Consider the following 13,590-nt stretch of genomic DNA (forward strand, 5'->3'; position numbering starts at 1 on the left):
AAAGTAAATGTGATTTGTCAGTACATCAAAGGGTATATGAAACTAGGTTAAATGGAAAAGAGAAACCCCAGAACTTGATGTGTATACACAACGATTACAACTATGTAAAATATTTCTGTATCATGTTATCAGCAAAGTGTGTAAAATTGATGTAAATAGGAGCTTTAAGTTTATGGGATTCTTTTCTTGTAATTATTGTCATTATTTAACTGCAGTACATTTTCTCCACAAACCCCTCACCACCCAATCATCCAAGGCTGAACACAAGAAGTTAAGGGATGGGAGAAATGAGAATAGAGGTAGTATGGGCAGGAGTATAGAGTGTAGTTGAAGCAGCAGTTTGAGGAACACAGAGATCTAGGGAGAGCCACTAAACTGGCCAGCGAGGCCCATATACTTTAGTAGCCCCATGGGGTTGTTTGCAATATGTTATAATACATAATTCAAGATGATTAGTTGACAAAACTATGTTTATTATACATTTGTTGCCCTGCCTGGAGCAGAAAGACTATTTTCAGTGGCCATTGAGACTTACCCCAGCCCAGACCCTTCCTGCCCCTGTGTTCATCTTCCTGTTACGATTGGCAAGAATGTCTTCACAATGAATAATGAGGACTTAACAGTATTTTTTTAAATTGGGGAAATGGTTAAGCCATTTTATAAATATTTTATATAAAAATGATAAAAACAAATATTTTGGTGCCTAAGAGTTAACGCTTCGCTTGTTTAGAAAAATATATTTTTCCAGAATGATGTATTCTATGACTTTTAATTAGGTGTCACTGTATTATTATTTCTGATTGATGTTGTGTGTGTGTGTGTGTATGTACACTTGTATATATACGTGCCTTTTTACAATTATTATGTTGTTTTAGGACGTGTGTCCCCATCACCTTCTCAGGAAAGTCTAAATTCATCAAAATCTGATACAGATACGGGGGTATGTTTATTATTTTATGGTTACTATTGTTACATACTATGATTTTTTACCATAAAGTACCTTATTGTTTATCAGATATTACAGGTACATGAAAGCATTTAAAATTGAGATGCATTCAAAATGAGAGTTTTTTTCTATTAGAATTGGTAAGTGAAAAATTGTGATGTTTAAAGATTGTCAGACAGTAGAAAGCATTTAAAATTGAGATGCATTAGAAATGAGAGTTTTTTTCTATTAGAATTGGTAAATGAAAAATTGTGATGTTTAAAGATTGTCAGACAGTAACTAATATTGCTCAAGCTACTATACTAATGTAAACTTAAATAAAAAAATTCCCTCCCCTCAAATCCATGTTAGATATTTTAAAAATAATAATAGTAACGGACACCTGAATTAAAGGTAATTAAGGAAAGAAAAAAGATATTGAAATATTTTCATTTTTCCATCTTCTTGGTTTAATAAATGTTTTATCCCAGTGTCAGGTAGTTTAAAATATCTTAATGATTTTCATTTGGTTTCAGAGCTGGAAGGTTAAATATAACTAGTTTTAAACCTAAAAAGCGGAATGCAAAATATTATTCTAAGCTGTCCCTGTGCTTCTTGTATATTCAGCAAGGCAAGGGCGATGTAAACAAAGAGAACCTAAAATGTCCACCTACTCAACAGTACTTTCCTGGGATTTCATTGGCTCTCTAGTATTTGACACTAATTTTTCCCTACTCTAAACATACTCCTCTCAGCTTTCCATGCTTCTGTTTTTCCTTGTTCTCTTCCTATATCCCTGCTGTCTCTTCCTCTTCCACCCCCTAAAATGTTGCTGTTTCTCTGGGTTTTGTCATTTGGCTATTCTCAGTTGACATATTCACTCGCTACCTCCAATCCTGAACTGGCTTTAGCTCCATAATTCTTGTTTCCTTTCAATAGCTTTATGTTTTTTAAACAACAGTGAAATCTTATTGTGCATGCTGCCCTTTTCACATAATAGTATATATAGGCTCTCTCCACCTACACGTTCTTTAAGCACATCGATTAATAGGTCTGAAACTAAACTCCCTCAACAAATGTTTTTTGAGTGCCTGTTACATGTGCCAGACACTGCTAGATTCTGCAAAATCAAATGAGACTTATTTTCTGGCCTCAGGGACCTTGCTAACTAGTGAAATAGATATATCTGCAATTATAGTATTGGATGGTAATACTCTGTAGATGATACTACACAAGTATACAAGTTAGCCTTATGAATCAGGGTGTCAGGAAAAGCTCCCTGGAGGCTTTGAAAGAGGAATCAACTATGTGAGGGAAGGAAGGGGCGTATCAGAGCAAATAGCAAGTGCAAAGGCATGGAGGCTGAAACGACATGGCATGTTAAAGGTACTACCTGGCTGGAGCAAAGGGTGCATGTGTGAGAGTTGTAGGAAAGGTAGGCAGGATTGGTATTTTCAGTGGCTTTTTGTGTTAAACCAAAACATATGAACTTTATCCTCAAGGTACTAGGGGAAGATGGGCTTTGAGGGGTTTGGGTCAGAAGCTGAATTAAAATGTTCAGATTTTTGTTTTGGAATGAGCATTCTCGTAGCAGTGTAAAAGATAGATTGGATGGGGGCTCCTGGCTGGAGACAGGGAGACCACTTAAGAGGCTCTCAACCCCAGAGAGAAATGGGTACTTTGATTATGGTAGATTATGATAGCAGTGAGTCTAGAAACCATAAAGAGGAGCTGAATTTGAGAAATATAAAAGAAGGACTTAATGACTGACTACCTGGGGTAGTAAGTGAGTAGCCTAGGATGATTCCCAGGTGTCCAGCTTGAGCAACTGGCTAGATATTAATGGTCATTCACGGAAATAGTTTTATTATTATCTACCCACAACCCTGCTTCTCCTGTTTTGAGCCTTCTTTAATGGCATCAACATCCATAAGTTACCTTTTTAACTCAGAAACACTCTATTACTTTTTCTTCCTTACCCACATACTAAATTGGTTAAAATTTCTATCCACTCTACCTCCTCCTACAAATGCCCATGGAATCTGACCCCTCATTACTCACCTCGTCTAGGTCCTTGACACTCATTTAAATGCTTGCTGTAGCCTCCTAGTTGGTTTTTCTGTCGCTGGTCTCTACTGCCACCAGCTTTTTTTTTTTTGGCCACACCACGTGGCTTGCGGGATCAAACCTGTGCCCCCTGCAGTGAAAGCATGGAGTCCTAACCACTGGACCTCCAGGAGATTCCCTTTTTTTTTTTTTTGTCAAAATACAGATCTGTGCAATTTTGTGATTTAAAGTCTTCTGGTGGCTCCTTGTCACCATTCTTCCTGATATTACCTCATCTTACCTTTTTAACTCAGTTCTAATTCCCTAGTACCTGTGCATCCTACTTGCCATGCCAGATATAGGTCTGTATCCTAAACACTCTTTCACTTTCATGCCTTTGTTCATGTTGTTTGCTTTGCCAGGAATTCCCTCCCTGTCCCCTTTTCTTACAGGGCAAAGCCCTACTCATCCTTCAAGATTCAGCTCAAATATCTTATCTTCTCTTATTATTTTCCCTGAATCAAGCAGACAAAATTGTTCCTCACTTGTGTTCTGACAGTACATCATATGTACTTTGACATTGATATTATTTACCATGCCTTCCTTGGCAGTTTGTCCCTCTGGCTAGGCTCAGGGCTGATTTAAGGCAAAGAACTGTACTTCACAGATCTTAGTATCCTTGGAACCTAACCCCATGCCTGACTGTGGTAGGCCTAAATCAGTGTTGAATTCCTGCTTCTGTGCCTTTCATTCATTCCTATTCCCCTTATCTGGATGCCTGCGGTCTCCCTTTTTTCTACTTAAAACTTGCCCATTCTTCAAGGCCCACTTCCTCCATAAAGCCTTCACTGACTAACGTAGCAGTGAAAATTTTAACCACTTTGCTTTAGGGGAAAAGGATTTGCTCTTATTAGTTTAATTTACCATAAAGTTTCCAGGCCTTGATTACTATTAAAAACAGAGACTATTTGTACTATCTTATATTATGCTTATTTTAACAATCCTACTTACAGATTCTTAACTACTTCCATCCCTGCCCCCCCCCCCCAAAAAATACCCCTAAGTAACTCCCAATCTCGTTTGAATAGAACACCTTTTAAATGAGGAGCATAGGGACTTCCCTGGAGGTCCGGTGGGTTGGGACTCCGCGCTTCCAACGCAGGGGGCATGGGTTCTATCCCTGGTCGGGCAACTAAGATCCCACATGCCTCGTGGTGCGGCCAAAAAAAAAAAAAAATGAGCGTAGTAGTTCTTTGACCCAAAAAGTACTGAGCCCCTGGAGTACTGAGCCTTTTTTCTGGAGTAGTTGAGTATCATTTATATCTATTGTTTTCAGGAAAAGATACTTTGGGGTTCCTTTCACTTCTGTCATTCTATATGGGGACAGTTAAAAGAAGCCTCTGTTTCATATGCCTTTGTCTTTAACCTAGTACTCACTGCAGTGAGGCACAGTAAGCACAGTGGAGTTTATTTCCCTGATATGTGTGTTCTTTTTTTCTTTTTTCTCATGATAGTGATATCTTATATTTATCTCTTTTGATACGTTTTTACTCTTGCCTTCTTAGCATCCATGTAAAATAGAATACATAAAAGTACCTATTGTACAGTTGGGCATACAAAGTGATACACCCAAGATCACTCACCTACTCGTTGGTCATGCCAAGCCTAGAATTCTGGCTCTTATGCTCTCTGTTTCTATTGATTTCCAAAAGTAGCTCAGTAAATGTAAGGAAGAGCGGCGTATTTAGTTTGCTCCATTATGCTACAGACTTGTAACATTTCTTCTTGACACTAGAAGTTGTAAATATGCTATCTACCTAAAAATTAATGTTTTTCTTGGATAAATCTGTTTGGTGCACTTGATTAGTGGAATATCAATATGGGTGTTACAGCATTTAACTTCTGCTTAGAATTTTTGAGAGTAGATTGTAGGGGAGGAAAAAAATTTCCTCTACCCTCTTAGGTTCTGTGGCTGGGAACTACGAAATAACCTAACAAAAGACAGATTAAGAGGAGAAACGGTTTATTACGTATGCATATGGAGGCCTTCCTAGAGGAATAGTGAAGACCCAAAGAAGCTGTTAGACCTAGGCGCTTATATATCATTTTAACAAAGAGCAAGAAATTTGTGGAAAAGTGACAAGATAAAGAAAAAGAAGTTTAGGCTTTTAGGGGCGGTAAATTGTGGGAAGGTAAATCTACTGGGGGAAACTAATGGAAGATAAGGGTAATTTAGTAAGGTTCTGTTTAGGCAGATAAGATTGATTCTCCTCTTCCTGGTAAGGGAGAGGTGAGGGGGAGACACCTTCACAAAGGGCATTTTATGCTCTGCTTTCAGGTAGAAAGGGGGAGGGCAGAGACTTTTTCTTGTGTCTGTTTCCTCTTAGTTGCCTTCAACTCAAAATAATCCTTAGTCAAAGGGGCATATTTGGGGGTGACATATTCTGATCCCCTTCAAAATCATTAGAGTCTAAAATGGATGAAAGGACTTAACTGTAAGGTAATGAGAGGGAATTTTTATGAAATTGTACATATGCGGTATTTATTTAAAATATGCACTGATTTAGATTTGGTTCAATCAACAAGCAATTTTTAAACGTCGACAGTGTGTTAGGCACTGAAAATATAAAGATGCAATGGATAATTCATACCAACGAGCAATGCATGGGAGAAGACAGACATCAACAATGATATTGCATTGGCCAAAAAGTGCCTTCAGTTTTTAAGTAAAAATAAAAGACACATTTTTCATTTTCACCAAGGACTTTATTGAACAACGTATTCACCCTTTTGTTCCACTACCTTCTGCCATTTTTCAGGCAACTTCGTAATTCCATCTTCCCAAAACTTTTTATCTTTTTGAGCAAAGAACTGTTCCAGGTGCCTTTTACAGTCTTCCAGGGAATTGGAATTTTTTCCTTTAACAGAATTTTGTAAAGACCTAAGTAAATGGAAATCCAAAGGCACAATGTCTGGTGAATATGGTGGATGAATCAGAACTTCCCAGCCAAGCCGTAACAGTTTTTGCCTGGTCATCAAAGAAACATACAGTCTTGCGTTATCCTGATGGAAGATTATGCATTTTCTGTTGACTATTTCTGGACGCTTTTCGTCGAGTGCTGCTTTCAGTTGGTCTGATTGGGAGCAGTACTTGTTGGAATTAATCGTTTGGTTTTCTGGAAGGAGCTCATAATAGAGGACTCCCTTCCAATCCCACCATATACATAACATCACCTTGTTTGGATGAAGACCGGCCTTTGGTGTGGTTGGTGGTGGTTCATTTCGCTTGCCCCACGATCGCTTCCATTCCACATTATTGTACAGTATCCACTTTTCATCTCCTGTCACAATTTGTTTTAAAAACAGAACGTTTTCATTACGTTTAAGTAGAGAATTGCATGCAGAAATACTGTCAAGAAGTTTTTTTTCCGCTTAACTTACGTAGAACCCAAACATCAAAGCGATGAACATAATCAAACTGGTGCAAATGATTTTCAACGCTTGATTTGGATATTTTGAGTATGTCAGCTATCTCCCGCGTGGTATAACATTGATTGTTCTCAATAAATGTCTCAATTTCATCGCTATCAACTTCAACTGGTCTAGCCGACCTTGGAGCATCGACCAGCGAGAAATCTCTAGCACAAAACTTCGCAAACCACTCTTGACACGTTCGATCAGTCACAGCACCTTCTCCATACACTGCACAAATCCTTTTTTGCGTTTCAGTTGTGTTTTCACCTTTCTTGAAATAATAAAACATAATATGCCAAAAACGTTGCTTTTTTTCTTCCATCTTCAATATTAAAATGGCTACACAAAAATTCACCAATTTTGATAAGTCTTTTTTTAAATGCACGCTGATGTGACAGCTGTCACATACAATCTAATAAAATTGTTTCAAATGAAGTTAAAGACAACTAAGTGCTACTAGAGCCATCTTATGGGAAAAACCAAACGAACCTTCTGGCCAACCCGATAATATATGCCCAAAACAGAATTAAGTATCATTTTCCTGAGAAAACCACTCCTTTGATGGTATGCATACTTGATATCAGTTCATTATTTAACACCCATACCATCTCCTGAGTTAGAAACTGTGATCACTTTTCACTCTCTCCTCTCCCTTCAGTGTCTGCTCATTTACCAGATCCTGCCCGCTTGGTCTCAGAAATGTCTTTGGAATCTGGCCATTTCTTTCATTTCCACTGTTACAATCCAGGCCTTTATCTCTTACCTGGACCACTATAGCTGTTCTCCCAGATTCCAGTCTTTTATCCACAGAATTATGGATAAAATTATGCCAGCAGAATTACTTTCCTGTAAAACAAGTCTCATCATGTTACTCTCCTGTTTTAAGCACTCCTTTTGGCTCTCTTTTTTCCTATAGAATTAAGTCTAAATTCCTTAGATGACTCAGTCTTTCAGAAATCAGCCTGACCTCAGCTCTCATTGTTATTTCCCACCCTTCCCTCTCTCAGACCTTATGTTCTGAGCCACTTGGTTGTTCATGCCCCAACAAAAATGTCAGACCCTTTGTTGATTCCATGTACTTAACAATACATATGCAGTTCCCCTTTGCCTGGCAAATTCATTTAAGACTCGTCCCCTCACTGAAGCATTCCTTGCTTCACCTAGTAATTTATTCATATGCTCCCTCACTGTTCCCATGGTACTTTGCCCATAGTTCTGTTAAAAGCACTTACTGTATACTATATCAATTTATGTAACAACAGCTAACATTTTATGAGCCCTTACTATGTGCCATGTACTTTGCTAAGTACATTTTATGTCTTACTTCACCTCACAACAACCCTGGTAGTGTTGTGAAGTACTATTAAGAACCCTATTTTACAGATGAAGAAAATGCTTAGAGATATTGAGTAACACACCAGTTTCACACAGTTGGTAGATACAGCAACAGAATTAGAACCCAGCTCTGATCTGTCTTTAGAGCTTATGCTCTTAACCATTATGCTCCGCTAGTTGGCATCTGAAGGTCTGGCACTATGTCTTCATTTAGTCCACAAATATTTATTGAGTGTCTACTGTGTATTTATCATTGTTCTAAGAGTTGGGGATATAGTAGTGAACAGAAGAAACAAAAAAAATCTATTGTTATGAAGCTTATTCTAGTGGTGGGAGACAGAAACAAAACAAGTAAATTTTATAATATATTAGAAGGTGATAAATTTCGTGGAGAAAAATAAAGCAGATAAAGCGGGGTGACAGGAGGTAAATATGGTGGACAAGCAAAGCTTCACTGAGAAGTTGTCATTTGAGGAGAATCTGAAGGAGGTGAGAGAGGGATCATCTGGTTATCTGGAGGAGAAGAACATTCCAGGTGGAGGCGAGTGAAACTGTGATAAGGCAGGAGTCCTGGTATGTTCAGGAAATAGCACTGAGGCCTGAGTAGCTGGAGCCAGTGAGCAAGGAGATGAGTAGTAGAAAATGAAGTCACGGAGGTGTAGATGGGCCAGTCATAAGGTGTAGGCCACTGCAAGGACTTTGGCTTTTGCTCTGAGAAAGAAGCCAATGGAGGGTTTTTGAACAGAGAATGACAATCTGACATATTTTATTCTGGCTTTTAAATACTGAGAATAGATTATAAGCAGATAAGAAATATTTATTTTGGTATTTCAAGTAACATACTATATCTGGTATATAGTAAGTGTTAATAAATATCAAAAGGCTTACAAGTTTTCAAAGCAATCCAACTTTAAGTGACATTTTTAGATAATCTGGATATTTGGATATGGATTTGATATTTGATGATACAGATGGTATTTTTTTAGGTATGATAATGTAATGGTAGTTAAATTTTAAAGATTACTAGTTAGAGATACATAAAGAATATTTACAGATAAAATGAATGATGTTTAGATTTTGCTTTAACTGCTCCAGCAAAAATAAGCAAATACATAAAAGTGGGAGGATTGAAAAAACAAGGTGAATAAAATGTTGATAATCATTAAAACAGGTGATGGATGCATGGGGTTCATTATACTGTCTACTTCTATGTATATTTGAAATGTTCATAATAAAGTTTTATATATACATTATACTTACATAGAGATATAAATATCTCTCTACATATAGATATCTATTCAGAGAGATATAGATATAGATAAAATATATAACATTTCACTTGGTAATTCTCCCTTTAAAAATCTATCATAAAGAAATGATCATGTATGCCCGAAGATGTAAGAGGATTTTCATATTAATGTTCTCACAGTAGCTAAAATTTAAACAAACTGAATTTTTAATAGTTGGAAAATAAGAACTATGGTATAATCCATACAGTATAATACTATGCAGTCCTTAAATTCTTTTCAAAGACTACTTGATGACATTTAAAATATTCTAAATAAATTGTAAAGTGAAAATAGAATGAAAAAATAGATATAATATCCTAATCTTGACTAAAAATATCTATAAGTATTTATAGATTTTAAATTTTTAAAGAAATACACTAAATTATAACTAGTAGTTATCACTAGCTGGTAGGGTTTTAGCTCATTTTTTTATTTGATTCTTTATACTTCTCTGTATTTCTAAAATTTTCTGTAATAAACTTACCTGATTTTATTAAGACAAACAACAGAAGATACTATAAAAGTCTGTGGTTTAAGTCTTTTGACCCTTCTATTAGGATAAACAAATAATAAAATAAGGATAAAGGTTCATGCTCCAGGATGTTTGTTGAATTGCTATTTAGCAAAAAATTGGAAATGTCTAAATTACCAACAAATTGGAAATGATTAAATTTTGGTGCATCCATATGCAGCTAGTAAATGTTTCCAAAGAGTGAAATACAGAAAGTGCTCATGTAAAATAAAAAGGAAGATACTGAATCATGTGTACAATGTGATTTCAATTATGTTTTTAAAAAATGAAAGATTGAAGATGGCCAAAATTTTAGATTATAGGTGGTTTTAATTTTAGTTTTTCTACTTTCTGTGTTTTCTGAATTGTCTATACTGAGCATGTATATTACTTTATAATCAAAAATACATTATTTAAGTATTTTGAAAATATGTAGAGTACAATGAAAAGAAAATGGATGATTAAGGAGGAAAAAAAAGGTCTGGGATCACAGCTAGGGGAAATATGCTGAGGAGTTAATGAAATGAAAATGATTATTAAACAAAAAGTTGAATTTTATGTAACAGGGCAAGAAGCCTGTTTAGTTTTGTCTTCCAGCAGTGCTCACTAATCTAGCAGTAAAATTAGGGGAAGTACCTGTAATCATCTAGGATTAGGAGTGTTTGGCAAAGGGTCAGGGCATCTGTGTTGCTGGTCTACCTCCACAGTGAATGTGAAGATGTTTTTATAAACCGTAAAGTTGTTAACAGCTAGCAGTGGTAGTTTTTATCTATCCCCATGGCCACTGTCCTATTTAAGCCCTCGTTATTCTTACTTAAACTTACTGACTGCTTTTCCTGCCCCGACTCTCTTTGCAAACCATCTTTTACATTATTGCCCAGCATTCTCTTTCTAAAGCCCCAGTCAGATTGTGTTATTTTTCCTTTTCAGAAACCTGTGTTGGCTCTCCATCACCTTAGAATGTCTGAATTTTTAAGCCACAAATCCAAGGCTCTTTATGATCTGGTCTCAAAGTACCTTTCTACCCTAATCCCCTGCTTTATCTCCATATACGTTTTTCTCCATCCTCATCATCCTACCTACCCTTCCCTAAATATGCAAGGCTTAGCTAACATTCCGTATTTTTGCTCAAGTGACATCCTCTAAAACATTTGAGGAACAACCTCTGGACTTACAGTTAGATGACTTGTACCTTTGCTTTGGTTCTGCTGTTTACAGGTGGCTGCGTGACTTTTAATATGTTATTTTGACCTCTTTGATTCTCAGTTGTTTTTCTTAATTTCTTCATCCTCATAATGGTAATACCTACCTCACAGAGTCGTTAGGATTCATTCAGGTAATGAATACAAAAGCATGTTGTAAACTAAATGCACGGCACACATGTATGGCATTATTTTCTACCTACCTCTACCTGTCAGGATGCTTTTGACTTCAAATAACAGAAATCCAACTGAAAATGGCTTAACAATGAGGAAGCCAGTCTGGAGGTAAGGCGGCTCTAGGGTTGGTTAATTCAGCAGCTCAGTAGTGTCATCAGGAACACAAGGTCCTTCCATCCTCTTGCTTTGCTGTTCTTTATCTATTGTTCTCCTGGGCTTGGTCCCCTCATGGTAGTAAGATGACTACTACTGTCTTAGGTGTCACATGCAGACAACAATGTTCAGAGGCAGGAAAGAGGAAGGTCCCTTTAGTATACCCCTTTTTAAGAGTGAGGAAATCTTTCTAGAAGCCTCCCCTATCACCTCATCCCCCAGATGGACTTGCCCTCATGTCTATTTGATGAAAATTATAGCATATGCCCATGCCTAAACCAGTCATCACTGGAAAGGGGAGTGAGCTCATCTTAATTAGCTTAGACCAATCGTGATCACCCCCTGGTGCTGGCTCCCACCTCTCCTAAAGGAAGAGATGCTCAAAAAAGGACAAAGTGGGGTCTCTGTTAGGGAGGGAAAGATTGTGATAGCACGATGTCTTCAGGGATGATCCTGGTTTATTAGGACAAGGAGGTGAGGAAGTAATAAGTAGTAGATTCAACATAAAGGGGAGTCAGCTTTTAGTGGATCAAGATTTCAATCAGGCATCATATAAAATGATGAGAGAACAAATGGGGTGGGAAGAGTATGAAGCTTTTGTTTTTCTAGTTTTAACATTTGTTTTCATGTCTAAATAGGTATGCAGTGGAGCTGATGAAGACCCAGATGATAAAAATGCACCATTTCGACAACGGCCATTTTGCAAATATAAAGGACATACTGCTGATCTCCTTGATCTTTCATGGTCTAAAGTAAGAAATTCTTTTTTTTTGGCTGCGTTGGGTCTTCGTTTCTGTGCACGGGCTTTCTCTAGTTGCGGCGAGCAGGGGCCACTCTTCGTTGTGGTGCATGGGCCTCTCTTGTTGCGGAGCACAGGCTCTAGGCGCACAGGCTTCAGTAGTTGCAGCATGTGGGCTTAGTAGTTTTGGCACACGGGCTTAGTTGCTCCGTGGCATGTGGGATCTTCCCGGACCAGGGATCGAACACATGTCCCCTGCATTGGCAGGTGGATTCTTAACCACTGCGCCACCATAGAAGTCCTAAAGTAAGAAATTCTTATTTGAATTTTGTATTCTATGTAACTATTTTAGGATAAAAACAAATGTTTTATTTGTATGATTGTCACAGTCAGGTGTTTGAATGTTTGTATATACTTTGTGGGAGTTACAAATTAATCAAAGTTAAAAAAGAGAAACGTCAGATTAGGCTAATAAGAAAATGTTTATATTACTTAACAGCTTCTATCTGGATCTGTCTGTATACTTGTATTTGCTTCTTTTATAAAATAGTTTTACAAAGTAACTATCCTCAGCAAAATGGATATGACTTCAGCTACAAAGGTGAAGTCTGACCTATCTAATCAAGACTGTTTTGGGGATAATCTGCTACATTCATGAAATTATTAATTTAGGTTTAATAATTTTTTTTTTTTTTAAACATCTTTATTGAAGTATAATTGCTTTACAATGGTGTGCTAGCTTCTGCTTTACAACAAAGTGAATCAGTTACACATATACATATGTTGCCATATCTCTTCCCTCTTGCAGCTCCCTCCCTCCCACCCTCCCTATCCCACCCCTCTAGGTGGTCACAAAGCACCGAGCTGATCTCCCTGTGCTATGCGGCTGCTTCCCACTAGTTATCTATTTTACATTTGGTAGTGTATATATGTCCATGACACTCTCTCACCCTGTCACATCTCACCCCTCCCCCTCCCCATATCCTCAAGTCCATTCTCTAGTAGGTCTGTGTCTTTATTCCCATCTTGCCACTAGGTTCTTCATGACCTCTTTTTTTTTTTTTTCCCTTAGATTCCATATATATGTGTTAGCATACTGTATTTGTTTTTCTCTTTCTGACTTACTTCACTCTGTATGACAGACTCTAACTCCATCCACCTCATTACAAACACCTCCATTTCATTTCTTTTTATGGCTGAGTAATATTCCATTGTATATATGTGCCACATCTTCTTTATCCATTCATCCGATGATGGACACCTAGGTTGCTTCCATGTCCTGGCTATTGTAAACAGAGCTGCAATGAATATTTTGGTACATGACTCTTTCTGAATTATGGTTTTCTCAGGGTATATGCCCAGTAGTGGGATTGCTGGGTCATATGGTAGTTCTATTTTTAGTTTTTTAAGGAACCTCCATACTGTTCTCCATAGTGGCTGTATCAATTTACATTCCCACCAACAGTGCAAGAGTGTTCCCTTTTCTCCACACCCTCTCCAGCATTTATTGTTTCTAGATTTTTTGATGATGGCCATTCTGACCGGTGTGAGATGATACCTCATTGTAGTTTTGATTTGCATTTCTCTAATGATTAATGATGTTGAGCATTCTTTCATGTGTCTGTTGGCAATCTGTATCTCTTCTTTGGAGAAATGTCTATTTAGGTCGTAGGTTTAATAATTATATTCTGCAGATCAATGGTAAGTCTTCATTTTGTAATTTTTTTTTCCTTAGAGCA

At 37.3% G+C, this 13,590-nt stretch overlaps 1 protein-coding gene across 3 annotated transcripts in view; it reads left to right on the top strand.

Moving 5' to 3' along the window:
• The window catches only part of WDR44 (WD repeat domain 44), an 89,284-nt gene that overhangs the window by 55,753 nt on the left and 19,941 nt on the right, over positions 1-13,590 (top strand). For all 3 annotated transcript variants that reach the window (XM_061179511.1, XM_061179513.1, XM_061179512.1), the window contains 2 exons: positions 876-940; positions 11,751-11,864. In XM_061179511.1, the coding sequence (XP_061035494.1) occupies positions 876-940; positions 11,751-11,864 (179 nt within the window). The remainder of the gene's footprint in view (positions 1-875; positions 941-11,750; positions 11,865-13,590) is intronic.

The sequence above is a fragment of the Eubalaena glacialis genome, chromosome X (assembly GCF_028564815.1).
Source record: "Eubalaena glacialis isolate mEubGla1 chromosome X, mEubGla1.1.hap2.+ XY, whole genome shotgun sequence".
In the NCBI taxonomy this organism is placed as follows: domain Eukaryota; kingdom Metazoa; phylum Chordata; class Mammalia; order Artiodactyla; family Balaenidae; genus Eubalaena; species Eubalaena glacialis.